This window comes from Kwoniella europaea, chromosome 1 (genome assembly GCF_036810445.1).
Source record: "Kwoniella europaea PYCC6329 chromosome 1, complete sequence".
NCBI lineage: Eukaryota > Fungi > Basidiomycota > Tremellomycetes > Tremellales > Cryptococcaceae > Kwoniella > Kwoniella europaea.
In genome coordinates this window covers 16,243,758-16,260,827 of record NC_089487.1, presented here as the reverse complement: position 1 = coordinate 16,260,827, position 17,070 = coordinate 16,243,758, and the positions used below count along the sequence as shown (strand labels likewise).

The following is a 17,070-nucleotide window of genomic DNA, read 5'->3' as shown; positions in this document are numbered from 1 at the left end:
CACAGTCTCTCAATCCAAAGGGATGAGCAGGGGGCAGTGAAGAACGTGTATGTGGCTATGGGGGTGAGGATCGTCCATAAGATGAATTCGAAATTTTCAAAGGTCGTTTCGTACATATTGAGCTTGTTCTTTCGTCGGTGGCGACTTGGTACAGTAAGGGGTTTTGCAATGTTGAAATGACATTAGGAATTGACATCGTGGATCAATCCCTCTACAATGCATATCGTTTGTATATCTTTGTCCAACGAGGCCTTCTTGGTAAACTGGTAGATATACCAGATATATGGTTCAAGTTTTTGGGGAATAAAGTTCAACGGTTGTAGTCGTAAACTCCTTCATTGACAAATACTGTATGCTATGAACCTTCGGTTCTCAGGATTCACCTTGCCTTACTTTGTACAATGCACGTACGTAGCCTCTTTCAGTATACTGTATCATCACAAAATGTAGATACATATCACATCAACTATAAATACAAAATCATATAGATATCAAACATGAACAAACAGAATAACTGTATTATCGTCTAATCGTATCATTTCCATTAGGTGTACCATATCCTTCATCCTCTTCATCATCCTCTTCATCATGTCCATTGTGGGTTCCATTCTTCTTAGTAGTAGTGAGTTCGTATTCTTCTTCTTCCTCGTTGGCATCGTCCTGCAAATCCTTTCGATGTAAACTAGTCATACTCCTAGCTAAAGATTTTTCCAACTTCTTTTCACCCTGCTTCTTAACCCTTAACGAGATGGCATTTCGTAAAGCCTCGACATAAGTTTCATATTTGAATATCTCCGTATGGATATAATGCGATTTCGCTTTCCAGTTTTCTCTCGCTTTGGTATGATTTTTAGATCCTGATGTGTACTATGTTTTCCAACAACAAAAGATCAGTAAAATCGTAATACGATACACTAGGAAAAGCATAGTTCCAGTAATACAATAAAATATATATCATGATGATGACTCACAAGCTTATTCATCGGTTCTTCAATCACCTTATGACCCTCCAGCTCATCAACCAACGCTCTAACATAACTCTGTAAAGCTTCTAATTGAGATTCCTCATCTAAGGGTGAAGGCATCGTAGCAGGTGGAGGAGGTTTCCAATCATTTATATAAATCCTATCATTTGGATTTGATGTATTAGTATTATGATGATTATTTCTCCTACCATAGGTCGAGACGTTCAATTTTGATAAATTACTTCTTCCACTTTTCACACTTGCTCTATCATCTTCCTCGTCGCGTTGACGTTGTTCACCATCTGTGAATGATATTCTATTCCAACCATATTCCATATTTGATACACCACCTTGTAAAGGTTGTCTAGATTTCCTTGCTGCCCAATAATTGCACGCTGATACCCATTCCGAAACCAAGTCTTCCGTACCAGCTTGGAAGAAGCTTGTTTCTCCCGATGGAGTGGCAAGCGAAAAGCAATAAGGTCGATTGGCATTATACCCCGGTTTAGGTAATGCTACTGACATGGTGTGCATCAGACTGATTTGACCATTCGCATTGGCATTTTCCTACAAAAAAATGAATTCCATTCAATTATCAGTAAGATTCATTTACTCGACTTATCATTAGATGAGTGAACAAGGTAGTTTGAACTCACAAGCCAATTTCCACCACCTACTGACCCACCCATGAATCCTCCTCCCTTCTCACCAAAAGTGAACATGTACAGTTCTCCTTTGGAAATGACCACGAAGAACTGTTTCCAATCGTTCTTCTTTGCTCTCTTATTTACTGCTTCCCAGTACAGTTTTCTGGATAACAGACCTTCTTTAGCCCATGGTGCACCAAGTAAAGCCAACTCGTCATCATCCATATCTTCCGTCGTATCGTCGCTGGTTTGTGAATCAAGACTGCGGATCTCATCGTCCTGTTCGCGAATCACCGTATGCGATAGATTAGAGGCGAATCCCAAAGTAGGCGCAAAAGAACCGAGACCCTAAATAAATCAAAGTTGGTCAGCTGACTATATCGATCATTGATTTAGACAGACTTTAATCGCTCACCTCGTTAATGGACGTAGCGTAAGAAGGAGTCGGACTGAGCCTCCCATCCGAAGCTGACCATTGCGATCCATAAGGATTATTTAACAATCCCTGCATACCTCTTATACTGCCTCTCTTCAACGCATTTACTCTATCCGAGGGACTTCTGACCGTTCGACTCCTATCGAAAGGTCCATTACTCGATATCGAAATCATCGACTGTCGATTCCCATTGGATCCTTGATTGCCTGAAATAGGTAATAAGATCCTATCATTTTTCACACTTGCGTATATCTCCCTTAGGGCATTCTCAGCCTCAACCTCCCAAGCTTTGTTATAGTTGAATGAGCTGACTGTTGTTGAACTTCCTCGAGTCTTCGTTTCTGTCCCGTTGGTTCCGATCGACGACGTACTGTCCGTTCGGGGTGGTCCAGCATTGACAACGACAGGTGCAGAAGCACTTCGTTGAGTTGAAGGTGGATTTGCAGGTGTCTTTGCTCTGACACTGACAGATGAAGGAGCCATAGAAGCATTCGAACCGAATCCTAACTTCATACTACTACTATCGTCCCTGATCAGATCGGGTGTAGAAGATCTATCACCAGCTGGCATACTCTCGTGTATCGCTCGCATGGCGTTACGGACGAAATCGGTCCTTGACATATGTTTGTTCAATTCAGCAATGTGTAGATCGGTGTTAAGCATGAGCATTGCCGCTGTGACTGTGTGGACAACATCGGGTGTACCATAGACGGTCGAAGGGTTACACTCGAAATATCGAGTCGAGAACCCTTCAATGATTCGGTCAATTTCTTGAGACTCAGCTTTCAGGTGAAGTTTCTGACATAGATCCCTACAAAACATGTAAGCTAAAGCGTACCCTCAAAAGGAATGTCGATTTTCAGCTCACCTGAATGAATCAACCAACGTCTGCCCTTTCATATCGAAATATTGCATATAGTATTTAAGAGCAATCGCATTGACCGCTCGACTACAATTCCGTCAGCAGTAACCGAGCACAAAAGAGAGGTCGAACTCACGGTCCACCCAGAAATTCTGCTACCTTCTCACCGGGCACACTAACAAAGTTATCTTCCAGGAACTCGCACGCCAATCTTCTGCCCTTCTCCTCTTCATCTTCTTCATGTGTTATCCTAGGAGTTTCCGGAGGAGTATTGACCACTTCCAGCTGATCATCCTTGCTCAACTCGTTGTTGCTATACGTAGGAGCACTCATCATGCTAGGAGTCTGTTTACCCCACGGCGAACTATTGATGAAAGATGATTTGGCCAATCCTTCGCTTGTCAGATTCAACGGCGAGATTGTCGAGCTCTCCTGTTGTTTAGGGCTAGATACCAATCTGACTGACGATGGGACCAATGGTGATCCGCCTTCATCAGACGATTTCTTATTTCTTGATAAAGATGGTGATCGGTTGGGTGAAGGTACACTTGAATGGACAGGTGATTTCGATGTTGATGATTTCCTGCCTGATGATCTACTTGAAGACGGCGATATAGCATGCTGATTGGGCATCAAGCTGGGATCGCCATTGAGAGAAGCGTTAGGTGAAGGTGAAGAAGTTGTACGTTGAGGAACGACCCTTTCGAGTAGCGGTGATCCAGTAGGTAAAGAGCTAGTCCGCTGGTTGGGTATAGGCGATAGATGGCTAGTGGTGTTTTTGATAGAAGCTGTTCTGCCCAATTCGGTAGGGAATCTGTTCTTTATTGGTTCTCGAGCAGTCTCCGTGGATATCGTCCTATTTCTTGCCAGTCTTATACTATCTGGAGGTAAACCCAATTCTTTAGCAGGCTCCGTCTGCCCTATATTGGCTAACATCCCCGCCATATCGGACTTGAACGTATGAACCGCCTGTGTAGCGGGCGAAGCTGAGGGTTTCAGAGGAGGTTCGTCTGCAGGTGGACTTTCGTCATACGCTGCACTCGCTGGTTGACGAGTGTGCCCCGATACTCTCAGAGACGTACTGAGAGTCCGTCGCGGTCCATCTTCAGGCTCTACTACCGCCGGCAGAGGTTTGTCTGTACTGAGAATACTGGTGGCAGACACTGTCCTATTCTTTGTGGGTGTAACGGAATCTCGACCATCGTATACTGGACTGGGTTGACGTTGAGTTTGAACGGTAGAAGCAGATATGGAACGAGAGGATGGAGGGGGATTGGCATTGGCAGTAAAGGCATCAGGTGTGGATCCAGGTGGACTGGGTGCTTTGCGTCGATTGGCGGCGTAGGCGGATGGGACGGGAGGAACAGGTGGGCGTGGACTGTTGTCGTCGGGGAAGCGAGATGAGGCCGCAGAAGGTGGTGTAATAGGAGGCTACGATGTGTTAGCTTTACCAGAGGTGATATACTCGAGTGAAACTGCAACTGCTTACCAAATGATGATCTTTCGAGGACCCAAACACCTTTCCGAATACACCTCTAGCCTTACTTCTCATGCTCTGAAATGAAGTCAGCTCGTTACGTCCTGACATCTTTTTATGTTACGTCAAGCTCACTTTGAAATCCTCATCCGACGACTGAGTTCTACTTCTTCCCACTCCACCTATCGTACCTGAGCCTTCAGCAATAACAGCCATCTGATTTCCTCCCATCATATTCCCATATCTTTGCCAATGTTCATTATCCACTTTCGGGTTGGGTCCTGAACTCTCTATATTTCTTGACGTTGTAGACGACTCAGCTCGAGATGGTGTTGTCGAAGGATTGATATTGGAACCTTTGATCGAGTTAGACACACTTGGTCTACGATTGGTACTTCCCTTCCTAACCGGTGTATTAGTCGTCGTAGGTCCAGCTGAAGAAGGTGTAATGTATTCATCGATTTTTGTGGTTGTCGTTGTCGATTTAGCTTCCTTGGCCTTTCTCACTAAAGTCGCCAAATCAGGTGATGATGCTGTACCGGGCGAACGGAATATCGATCTTCGCTTGGGAGCCATCGAACTTTGCTTTGATATTGGTTTTTCACCCAACTCGGCTGTGTGCATGTGCGTATGTGCGTGTGGGGAAAGAGGAGAAGCAGAATGAATGTCGGGAGAGGAAATGAAAATCAGGATTGCGAGATTCAACAGATATAATGTTAAAAGTCAGCTTTTCCTTTCTTCAACTTGTTTCACAGTACTAGCAGTAGCAGTAGTAGTAGTGTGATTTCAAAGGTATCATGTAGAAAGGTATATATATATGAGATACGATATATAACGAAAGGAGGTGTTTTGCGAGGAGGAAAACGACTAACCATCAATACCCAAAGATTTACTTGCTCTCCTCCTGGATGGTGTCGTTTTATCGCTATATCCACTACTTTGATATCCACTATCATTCGTCATCTGAGATGCTCGCCTATTATGTCTTCTCTCTGTACCTATCGTAGATGGTGTAGGAGGTATAACACCTATATTACTGTTCTTCTTGGTTGGACTTGATGGACTTTCCATTAATATACCTAATCCTCTATTTTTCAAGTTGTTCAAATCATCTTCAAAGCTCGTTTTCTCAATTGGCAAAGGAGCATTTGGATCATTGTACTTCTTCAAATTCGTATTCGCATTGGGATCATTATCATCTTCACCTATTGGACTTCCAGCAGATAAGAACAACGTTGATTTAGGATCTAACAGAGCTGCTTCAAAGTCCGCTTCTGATCTCTTCAACGAACGGTTCGACGAGGTTGATGGTCGATGAGGCAGATTTGGCGAAGGTGCTCTATTAGGAGCGAGATTGGGTGAGCGCATAGAAGAGGAGGATAGGGTCGGTGTAGTCAAAGAGGGTGATTTCATCTTGATTTGAGTTGCTGGTGATGATGACACAGGCAAGGTCAAGCGGTCCTTTGCAACGGTGTTCCTGCTTTTTCTTCCTCCCTGCTACGTCCTTCCTTGCAGCGACTTTTATTGGAAGTTGATATGGCTACCAGTAGACCAGCAGACCGGCAGGGTACCTGTCATATGTCAACAGCAATTATATTGGCTCGACAACAATGACACTCCTGGTACATTGAGTTTGGCGGTCATGTCATGTCAGTGGTCTGAGCGCGTCCTTTCAGTGTCTTATGGCCGGATAACGAAGAGATCCGTGCGGCGATGTCCGTTTGTTATTGTGCACATTATTTATTATGTTTGCTTGCACTTGTGCCGCCGATCACTAAACTCATCTTAGCTACACTAAAGACCACTTTTATGCTTTTCTCCATCCAGCTAGCCAAGTATAACGTTAACATGGCGCAAAATATATAGCAAGATATGGCATCTACCTCACCTGCCCGTACCCCTTCTCCGACCTCATCGCCAACCATCAATCCCGTCTCACCTTTATCTCCCATCTCTCCTTGGCCCCCTATCCCTCCAAGTGACGACTCAGCCAGCCAAAGACCTCAAGATGATTTACCCAACTCTGTCGACGTGTACTCCAGTATAGCTATACTAGGTACATACCTTTTATTCGCCTTGTATCTCTTTTGGGCTTTCTCACCTGGAGACAGTAGCTGGACGAGCTGGTTGCCCGATAGGTAAGTCGTCGGATCTAAGACTGAGTGGTACTCGGATGACTAAAGTGTTCATGTGTTTTAGACAATGGACTATCATAGTTCCATGTTGGCTTATGATGATGGTCTTACTTACATACTGGTCTTACGCTGCTCTGACGATATATAGAACTCCAGATTGGAATTCGATAGATTGTATAACAGGTTAGTAATCGCCAATTCACTTGGCTAAGAGTCCGACGTGAAGACTGATCTATCTTGTTATAGATCCATATGCAGGTATTCCACCAATTGAGCCCATAGACTCGGCGACAGAACTACAGGAGAATGAAGATAGGCGGCGGACACCTTATTACTGGGATGCAGTAGGAGATAAAGCGAGTTCTCAAGCTGTGGATCTACCTATAGATCTGGTGAACAGAGTTTTATATCCACCTAGGAAGAGGAGGTGATGCATAAATGTAGATTTGTTGTACCGTACTCATAGGCAATATGCATTATATTTTGATGAGACAGCTAACGTATACTATTCTGTGTTCTATCTCGACTGACAATATCCATTTTCTCCAAACATGTCATTAATCCTTGAGTCAATCATTCATTTCTGCCATCTAACAGACCCCTTCTTTCCTCCTCCGTTCCACTCTCCTTCCTTCCCCAACACTTCAGCCCCTTTAATCCTTTCCAGATTTTCTCCCCTGCCAAATCCCTATATCGGTAGAAGATGGGTTTACGAGAGTCCAGACGATCAGGTCGGATTCGACATCGGGAATCGACTAATGTGGTGAGAGAGAAGAACAGGGCGAGGAGAGTACATAATGCTGATGAGGCTGAGATCACTATATTGATGTCAAGTAGTCAGCTATCTTTGAAGTGAATCTCATTCTTGACCGAAAAGCTCACTGAACATGATAATCACTGAAAGAGCGTATAATCTGTCAGCAACAAGAGACGACAGACTGCGACGATTGCAGCAAGCTGATCATCATGCTTACTCTGTAATCGAGCTGCTTGTTCAACACTCTTACCGCCTACTATCGCGCCTGTCATCATACCTATAGCACCAGACATATGATGTGTGAGCAGAAGAAGATGTCTAAAATGATCGAGGAAAGGTATGACTCACCCGGTATCGAAATCAGACCAATGACACTACCAAATCGCCATCATTCAGACATAAGCATATTGTGCCAACTCTCTGAACTGATCCTGGGATTTGGACCTGTACAAGACTCACCTCATCTGGTTGACGGTAGGTAACAAGGCCAACTTCAAAGCCTCTTTTCCAACAGGTTTGCAAGCTTCGAACCTGCTCGCTCCGAACGCAAGGTACGTCTCTACTTTATCTTTGTTCTCTGAAAACTCCTTGTGGACCGTGTTAAGAGCGATCCCAATTGCGGATATGGCATTGCCTAGTATCATGCCGATTATAGGTACTATCGTGTAGTTCCTAAATCAGCTTGACACAAAATTCACGTAAGTCAAAAGAAGATAGGCCTCACCATATTGATCCGGTTTCCAGAATGGATTTTGGGACATTGCGAATCTCGTTCCTATCACTGAGATTGGTACGGTTCCACTTAACATTGATGCGAGGATTAAGGGGAACTAAGTTGAGATATCGTCTGTCATTAGCTGGGAAGTGCCCCTGGGGGAACTAATATTTTGTAGTATATGTACGTACCATATTACTGAACCTTCTTTTCGATTTGTTATAAGTAGCTTCAAAGGCGCCCAAAACATTTAGTAGAGCTAAGAGGTATCGTTGGGAGCACGTGTCAATTTCCATTAATTACAAACCCATGTAGGGACACTCTTAAAAGAGGAAGAGCCCATGGTAGCCTTCTTGAATAGCTCACCTGCAATACCAAACACCCCCCATATGTTATTACTAGCAAACACCTTATCCAATATCAGACCCATCACGCTCAATTGCAAGACACATCTTCCGGCGGCCACCATAAGGGAACCCCCTATTCCCAAGCCCAACACGAGGGAAAGAAGGGAATCGAATAGGATGAATAGGAGTCCGATCAGGACGTTGGTCCATGTCAATGTTGGTGAGGATGACTCGACCATAGTGCTTCAGCGATGATTATGTACAGGTCGATGTTGGTCTATACGTTGTGAGATAAGAATCAACATCTTGAATCCCTAAAAGATCTCGTTGATGACGTTTGTGGTTTCGGGCGATAAATAATGTCGAAAGATCATCAAGCGGACATCGCCGCCTTCAACCCCGCCAAGATGTGCCGCGTGCCACGTAACCAAAACGAGATGTCGAACAAAAGAGCATTGCAGCATCCAAAAGCATTGAAGCACCCTTCTTCCTACTTGTCCGTCGACTCTCTCATTCACCGGACAGGCGAGCAAGTACAGAGCAAGATGACCAACTCGCTCGTATCAGCTATAGACGGTGTAATCACCTACTTGGCTAAACTCGTCGACACACCTAAAATCAACTATAGGGAATTGATGATTCTCAGTACATGGATTCAAACAGCTTTTGAAGTCTATATCTTGTGAGTGGACACTGCGATATGCTTCGCTGCAAGCAGGGCCATTTCTTCAGTAATGAACACCGAAGAGTATCCTGATTTTGTTCGTTGATGCCTGTAGACGCCGTCAATTACCATGCTACGAGCGACCTCTTCCACCACCCGCACTGAAACAGCACGTATCAAAAGAGACATTTACGAAAGCTCAATCGTACAGTAAAGACAAGACCAGATTCGCTCTTTTGAAATTGATCTTTGATCAATTCCTAGGCTGGGGTCTAATCAAATTAGGTGCTTATGCTGGATTATGGAATTTCACTGGTGGCCTTTTAAGTAAAATTGGTATTTCACCTAATCGAGTTGTAAGTGCTCTTCAGACATAATTCCTTTGTTCGATCTCTCTCACTCACTGATCATGCCATTCTGATTTTGGTCCTTAATAGACTACACATTCATTAGCATGGATGACAGCGTTAACTCTCATCTCTTCTTTCCCCGGTTTACCTTGGTCGTACTACCAAACATTCGTATTAGAGCAGAAACATGGTTTCAACAAGTCAACCGTCAAGTTATGGGTTATGGACACGATCAAAACCTACGCCCTGGCAGCTGTTATTGGTTTACCTGTCTTAGCTGGGTTTTTGAGGATAATCGATTGGGCAGGTAAAAGCTTTGTACCATGGTTGATGGTCTTCCTGTAGGTTACTCTGTAAGAGACCCGTCAGCAAGTGAACAAGCTGATGCTTTGATCGCCAGGATCGGTATTCAATTAACACTTCAAATCGTTTATCCGACATTCAGTACGTCCAGCTATCAAGCTCCTGTGCATCAATCATAGCTGACATGCTCCGTTACAGTCCAACCACTCTTCAACAAGCTCGAACCTCTCCCTCAAGGTGAACTTCGAACCAAAGTTGAGGAACTTGCTGGTCAACTAGGCTTCCCTCTCAAACACCTTTATGTGATTGATGGAAGTAAGAGATCATCACATTCCAATGCGTAAGTCCACCCCCTCGTCTTCAGCTAGCTGGTTCTCATTGCAGATAGAGATACGAAAGCTTATAACCTCGCTCTGGCAGATATTTCTACGGTCTGCCCTGGTCAAAGCATATCGTCATTTACGATACCCTCATCAAGGATAGTACTGTAGATGAAGTCGTTGCTGTACTCGGTGAGTAGCTTTGAACCCCGGTCAACCGCCGAAATAAGTTAACGTTGGTTTGCAGGTCATGAGCTAGGGCACTGGTACTATGGTAAGTCTTTTTCATGGATATATAATCGGAACCTTATCATTGATATCGTATCCTGATCCCTCATAGCCCACCCAACCAAACTCCTCCTTGTTACCCAACTCCACCTCCTATTGACTCTCACCATCTTCTCAATCTTCATCAACAACAAATCTCTCTACGCTTCGTTCGGATTCGATCCTTCTCTGGCCGTCGCCATACCACAACCCATCTGTATTGGTTTCATGCTATTCCAACTCGTACTTGAACCTACCGATGCGTTTGTCAAGTTCTTGTTGAACGCCGAGACTAGACGAATGGAATATCAAGCGGGTAGGTCATCCACACTTACACTCAGATATCTTCTACAACCCTTTGACATATCGAAAATGGAATCGTTCGCTAATTAATTGGACATGTATGTATAGATGAATTCGCTGTTCAATTAGATAAGAAATCCGATTTATCATCTGCGTTAATCAAATTACATATAACCAACTTATCTTCACCTCATAACGACTGGCTTTACTCGATGTATCATCATTCTCATCCTACTTTACCTGAAAGATTAAATGCGATGGATAATTATAAAGGTGAGAAGAGGTTGGAATTGAAAGGTAAAGAGACGAAAACAGAGACTGAGAGAGAAGAGGGTAAGAAGGATCTGTAAGGTGACTACAAGTCTTTTCTGATAGGACTGAGCAGGGTTGAGGAGGACAAGTATGTGAAGAAGAGAATAACACATTACCATAATACATATATATATATATATGTATATATATGTATATACGATCTGATGGACGATGAGAGATGATATGCAAAAGTGGACACTTCTCCATGTTTACAGGTCTAAGTTGATTTCGACCGAAAGCAGGCCAAGGTGGAGGTGAACATTACGAGTAATTTGGTGACAAGAGAGCATCATCGCGTCACTTCGACAGAGTTATCTCCTTCATCCCCCTATCAACTAATGTCCTCTCACTGCATCCCATCATAGTGTTGATATCATCTATACCCATCTGTCTACCATTTTTAGGTCTTTCCCTAATCCGACCTCTTATTTCCACTTTCATCTCAAAATACTGCTAGGCCAATGACAAAATGACCTACAACCCACTTCATCTCCTTACCCTTCCCCCAACGTCCATCGACCCTAAACCCATCTCTACCGTAATCAGCATCGACTCTTTCTCAGATACAATATGGCTCGGTACTTCCTCTGGAACAATCACTGCATTATGTACGCCTCTCAGCCTGACGCGCAACGTTCAGTTCCCGGCCCATGGGTCGAAATTAGCTTCAGTCGCCCAAGGGGGGTATCTGAATATGGCTGCTGGAATCAACATGGCTGTGAGAGAGCTCAGAATAACAGATAGGGATATATGGTCGTTAACTGAAGGAGGAGTCAGTGGGAGGAAGAGAGGTGGGGTTGTTAAATGGAGTGTCGAGTGAGTGATTTGGCTTGAATCTCTTTGAGTGCAGAATGTAAGGTTGTAGATGGAGGATCGTAAAGTCGAACAGGAAGGGGGATCCATGTTGATGGATCACCCATTGTGGATGATAAGTCTGGGCAGTTAATATCGAAAGTCGGGTAGATGAGAGCTGATTTCAGATACACCCACCCAGCGACCCCTCTCGTTCCCTTCGATCAATGGCCCCTAACCCGGTCAATTCCCACGAAGTAATCGCGGGCGGTACAGGTCCCCTCATACTAGCCAACACAGCAAGAGGAGAGATAGTCCGAAAGGTCGATATACCCAATGCACCCATTGTGAAACTTTCTCCGTCTCTATCAAGCAGATCAGTCTTATCGGCTAGTCTATCAGGACAGATTAACCTCTTAGATCCGAGGACAGGCTTCAAGTCGCAATCGTCAATTGTACCCGTCCAGGCCCATACGGGTGGACTGAATGGGGCGGACGTACAGGGGAATTTGGTATGCACCTGGGGGTGGACACATATGTCAGTGGTTTGTTCATGCTATGTCCCCTCAGTATCCGATCAGACAGCTGTGACAATATTCGTTAAAGAGTCCCCATAACAACTCATATGTAACTTTGTTCTTCGAATCAATCGGATGACTAACAGCTATCTCATTTTCATAGGCAAGGACACCCTCTACCCGACCCACTAGTCAAAATCTACGATATCAGAACTCTTCGTCCTCTACCACCCATCTCGTTTCCCGCCGGACCAGCATTCGCCTTACTTCACCCCACAGATCCATCAAAGCTGGTGATATCCTCACAGCAGGGGATGTTACAGACCGTCGACATGTCAACTGGATCGACGGGATCAATGTTCCAGCAACTCGATATCAACTCATACGTGACGAGCATGGCCTTATCTCCCCGAGGTGATTATCTGGCTTTTGGAGATGCCGATGGCAACTTACATCTTTGGACAAATCACGATACGGGTGAGACTGCGCAGCTTGATGAGAATGGTCAATTGGTCTTGCCAACTTTCAATGGTTATGATGGGATTAAACCTGAATGGCCAGATCAGGCGGATCCTTTACCTCCTATAGTCTGGGAAGATACTACGTGAGTGTAATGTGTAGCTGAGGCCAAGCCCATCAAAGCATTGTCCGCAACGTAACGCTGACTATCACTACGATGTTGGAGTAGCCCCTTAAACCTCATCGGTATGCCGTACTATTCCGAGCCACTAATATCCAATTTCCCACCAGATTTATATGCCACAGACGCTTCACCATTCTTCAACCCGCCTTTACCTATCCCTACATCCGTGTTGAATTCGATGAAAATGGTAGATTTCGTTGGTTATGCAACTACGCCAAAGGAATTAAAAGGTAAACGATATGTTATACCTTCTCGACCGGGTGCACGTAACGTTCATAAAAATACGAACGTAAATAACCAGAACGGTAGATTAATGAATGCTACCAATGGAAGAAGAAATAGTGAACCTAGATTCAGAAGTGAGAAAGATAAATTGGAGAAAAAGAATGGTGCGAAAGCCACAAAAAAGACCAAGAAATTCACTGGAGGAGGTGGTGGTGGAGAAAATCAGGATTTGATGAATGTTGATGATGAACATGTGATAGAAGATGACGATGATGATGATGAACAAGATGTGGTGATGGGTGATGGGGAGATACCGAAATATTATAGGAAAGTGGAAATCAAATATTCCAAATTTGGTATAGAAGATTTTGATTTTGAGTGAGTCGATCGATACCTCCCCAAAGACACGCTTATAACCCTCTCCTTGAAATATTGAACGAACGGCATATAAGAGCCTTATAGCTGATGAGTACCTTATCCTTGTAGATACTACAATCGAACTGCTTACTCGGGACTGGAAACCGATATTCTCAATTCCTATACCAATTCATTATTACAAGCTATTCATTACATGCCACCTATACGAGCTGTGGCGACCGCCCATATATGTGTAGATTGCAAGAAAGAGCATTGTCTTCTGTGCGAAGCTGGATTCCTATTCAGGATGCTGGAAGATGCAAAAGGAAGGAACTGTCAGGCTAGTAATTTCTCTAGAGCGTTCAGTGCCACGCCACAAGGTGTGTTATTGTGTCTACTTGATCAGTCCCATCATACGTATGTCTATAGGTGCTAATGACATTGTAAAATCGTATAGCATCTGCATTGGGGTTGATGGACGATAATGATAAATCGACTGCACCCTATGGCTCACTCATCCAGAATTTCAATAGATGGTTGTTGTCGACTTTCAGTACGGAATCGATAGTCGACGGTGAAACTTTCGAAATACGCACGAAAGATATTCAAGATCTATCTTTGAAGGGATCAGATGAGGTGCAAAAGGCATCAGCGATAGATCAGGTATTGGGTGTGCAAATCAAAACTACCAATACGTGTAGGAGTTGTGGATTCGTTTCGGAAAGGGATACAACGTTACATGCTGTTGATCTAATATACCCAAAGAAAGTGAGTCCCGTTCTCATTTCTCTGATGTTATCGTATCCATGAATGCTTATATCATGGTAGACTAGCACTGGCACTGGTAGACCCAAGTTTGATGATGTCCTCAAATCCTCGATATTCAGAGAAAACACTACCAAAGCAGTATGCAGTAATTGCAAGTCGTTTGCACCGTTGGATTCCAAACGTACCCTCAACAGTGATAGAGACCAATTACCACCTGTGTTGAGCGTCAATGCGATGATGACTTCGAATGATCTATACGAGATTTGGAAAAACGACCATAAATCCAAAACGAGATTTTTGGAGCCAACTGTTCAACTCGTCATTGATGATGGACAGAAAATCGGGTATGAAGTGAAAAGTTTGGTAGTTCAGATACAGGAGGATGAACGTACACCTGCTCATCTGGTCTCTTTCGTTAAAAGTGAGTTACACATGTCATGTCTGTCTGTCCCTTTCGGTATCGTATACTGATGATGGTTAATATGAAAATTGATTTATCAGTGTCGAACGATTCAGGTTCCAATTGGATAATGTTTAATGATTTCTTGGTAAGATCCATATCGGAGGAAGAAGTTTTCAACTTCCCGGATCAATGGAAAGTCCCTTCTGTAATTTTCCTCCAGAGGGTTGATTCTTCGAATTTATTGGATTTGAATGGATTACCAAAAGAGATTGATAAGAGTGTGCTGTTTAAGGATGTTTCTATTGCTTGGTGAGTCAGCCTAATACATGCTTTTAGTAGTTTGGTGAACCATATGTTGACGTAGCGGTGTAGGAATCGACGTAATGCGCTAATCAAACATAAGGTTTTGGAAGAAAATGAATTACCCAAACCTGGGACACTTATAGCTATAGATGCTGAGTTTGTGGCTTTACAGCAGGTAAGCTTCCTATCTGATATCTAACACCTTGGAAACGATGTTAATCCTATTTTGAAAAACATTGTAGGAAGAAATGGAATTCCGATCAGATGGAACCAAAAACATCCTTCGACCTTCTCATATGTCCCTTGCCAGAGTTTCGGTACTTAGAGGACAGGGTGAAAAGGAGGGTGTGCCGTTTATAGATGATTATATACATACGAGTGAGGCTGTCGTAGATTACCTTACTGAGTTCTCGGGTATCAAGGGTGAGTCAACAACTTCCGCTGATATATAATATGCCTCAATCAAGAGTTCATGTTGACGTCCGGTCACATCATAACAGCTGGAGATTTGGATCCAAACAACTCGCCTCATACGTTGGTTCCTCTCAAGGTGGCGTACAAGAAATTGAGGTTATGTGAGATTCCTTCCTTTGCCTCACGAAAATGAACGAGAAGATAGCTGATGGTAATCATGGTACGGTGTAGTGGTCGATCTGGGATGTATATTCATTGGTCATGGATTGTCCAAAGATTTCCGAACGATTAGTGAGTTTCTTCTAGAGATCTGCGGAGAGAGTATCGTTCCTGACTTGACTTGGGTTCGTGTCATCGAGTAGATATCTTCGTACCTCCATCTCAAGTCATGGACACAGTCAACCTGTTCACTATACCAGGTCGACATCGTAAACTTTCATTAAAATTCTTGGCTTGGTTCTTACTCAAGAAAGATATTCAAACCAATACTCACGATTCGATCGAAGATTCAAAGTTCGCTTTGTTACTATACAAAATATGGAAAGGGTACGATGATACAGATGATTTGAGAGGGTTTGAGGGGTTGATGAATGATGTGTTTTTGGAAGGAAGTAAGACGGTAAGTGCTTGACGTTGGCCAATTTCAGAATGAGCTGAGCTGATAATGATGTGTAATCAATCGTTCGTAGGGATTCAAACCACCAATTGATCGTCCACCTTCACCAAACGCTTTCCCACCGTTACCTGCGCCGCCTACTCAGACACTTGCACAGCAGATTGGAGGAGGTAAACAACAGAAATCTAGAAAAGGATCAAATAAGAATAACAATCAGCAGCAGCAGCAGTCCAATTGGAACTCCGAGAATGGTGAGAATGCAGGCGGAGGAGGAGGAGGGGGAAGAGGTAGAGGTAGGGGTAAACCTCCTAGACAGTGGTAAAAATAAGAGGAGGACTTCATTTGGAAACTGCAAGCTATGTAGCCTAGGAAGCGCATTTAGCGTGAGGTGAGGATCAATCTGCAGGATCTTAGTTTTATCAGTATCGTGTCTGTTTGTATGCATTTAGTCTTTAACAAAAAGCATCATGTTCTTTGCCAGATGTGCGTGCTAGTGCTTCTCCACAGTTTGGGGTCCCCAATACTCCTCTTTGGGGGGTTTGCCTCATCAGATCTTCGCCAAGAGTCTTGCAGTCTTCCTCCTCTCTTCTCTTCTGTTCGCATTATGCACGGGAACATCAACTTACTCGTATCCAGTTGGAATTCAAGCATTTGACTACTGCGCAATATTACTTGAACGGAGTGAAGTAAAGTAATCGTGGTGCATGTGTTTATCGTTGCATCCCGTCATACGCCACTTACGTGCCCCACTGAGTAGTATGTAGCTGTAGCTTACACGCGTTGTTATGGAACCAAAGCAAAGCATGCAACCAGGTACACCATTGCTACTGCGCAGTCGACAATTAGACCGCTGCTGCGGAATTCAATTCCCTGAACCCTGACTCCCTGATCCCCTTTGTCCAAAGGACTAAAGGAACTAGAAGACTAAGCGAGTGGACGGACCCTGTTCCTGTAATGACCATTAGAAAATCCCAGATATGTGAATAGAGTATGAATACATTTTTATCGTAATGCACCCTACTAACACCCGACATTGATCTTTTCACTTTTCACTCTGACAACAGCCTTTGCGGTTCAAGACCAGTAACAGTCCAAGTATAACATAGCATAGCATAGCATAGCAATAACTCACCTCGCTTCTACTATCACCGTCACATCATCAGAGATCGTA

The 17,070-nt window shown here is 43.8% G+C and overlaps 5 protein-coding genes across 5 annotated transcripts; 3 read left to right on the top strand and 2 right to left on the bottom strand.

Annotated features, from left to right (window-relative positions):
* Window positions 1-519: 519 nt before the first annotated feature.
* On the bottom strand, window positions 520-5,800 carry V865_006189 (uncharacterized protein; the record flags this gene model as incomplete). Its single annotated transcript, XM_066229949.1, has 9 exons — window positions 520-867; window positions 972-1,532; window positions 1,622-1,960; window positions 2,028-2,859; window positions 2,917-2,997; window positions 3,047-4,341; window positions 4,400-4,465; window positions 4,523-5,001; window positions 5,260-5,800. The coding sequence occupies 9 exons, from the start codon at window positions 5,798-5,800 to the stop codon at window positions 520-522; spliced, it is 4,542 nt and encodes a 1,513-aa protein (XP_066086046.1).
* Window positions 5,801-6,259: 459 nt separating this feature from the next.
* Window positions 6,260-6,953, top strand: V865_006188 (uncharacterized protein; the record flags this gene model as incomplete). Its single annotated transcript, XM_066229948.1, has 3 exons — window positions 6,260-6,525; window positions 6,587-6,705; window positions 6,769-6,953. The coding sequence occupies 3 exons, from the start codon at window positions 6,260-6,262 to the stop codon at window positions 6,951-6,953; spliced, it is 570 nt and encodes a 189-aa protein (XP_066086045.1).
* Window positions 6,954-7,095: 142 nt separating this feature from the next.
* On the bottom strand, window positions 7,096-8,580 carry V865_006187 (uncharacterized protein; the record flags this gene model as incomplete). Its single annotated transcript, XM_066229947.1, has 8 exons — window positions 7,096-7,340; window positions 7,405-7,419; window positions 7,497-7,556; window positions 7,628-7,653; window positions 7,739-7,937; window positions 8,004-8,109; window positions 8,186-8,253; window positions 8,361-8,580. 8 exons carry the CDS (start codon window positions 8,578-8,580, stop codon window positions 7,096-7,098), a joined length of 939 nt encoding a protein of 312 aa, XP_066086044.1.
* A 306-nt stretch (window positions 8,581-8,886) lies between these two features.
* Window positions 8,887-10,898, top strand: V865_006186 (uncharacterized protein; the record flags this gene model as incomplete). Its single annotated transcript, XM_066229946.1, has 9 exons — window positions 8,887-9,023; window positions 9,121-9,361; window positions 9,443-9,696; window positions 9,756-9,799; window positions 9,857-9,998; window positions 10,079-10,170; window positions 10,226-10,252; window positions 10,319-10,561; window positions 10,657-10,898. 9 exons carry the CDS (start codon window positions 8,887-8,889, stop codon window positions 10,896-10,898), a joined length of 1,422 nt encoding a protein of 473 aa, XP_066086043.1.
* A 431-nt stretch (window positions 10,899-11,329) lies between these two features.
* Window positions 11,330-16,221, top strand: V865_006185 (uncharacterized protein; the record flags this gene model as incomplete). The annotated part of the gene is made up of 14 exons (XM_066229945.1): window positions 11,330-11,676; window positions 11,855-12,190; window positions 12,334-12,774; window positions 12,859-13,416; window positions 13,525-13,775; window positions 13,853-14,163; window positions 14,224-14,584; window positions 14,665-14,875; window positions 14,939-15,044; window positions 15,112-15,292; window positions 15,370-15,444; window positions 15,515-15,574; window positions 15,646-15,902; window positions 15,973-16,221. 14 exons carry the CDS (start codon window positions 11,330-11,332, stop codon window positions 16,219-16,221), a joined length of 3,744 nt encoding a protein of 1,247 aa, XP_066086042.1.
* Window positions 16,222-17,070: the final 849 nt, after the last annotated feature.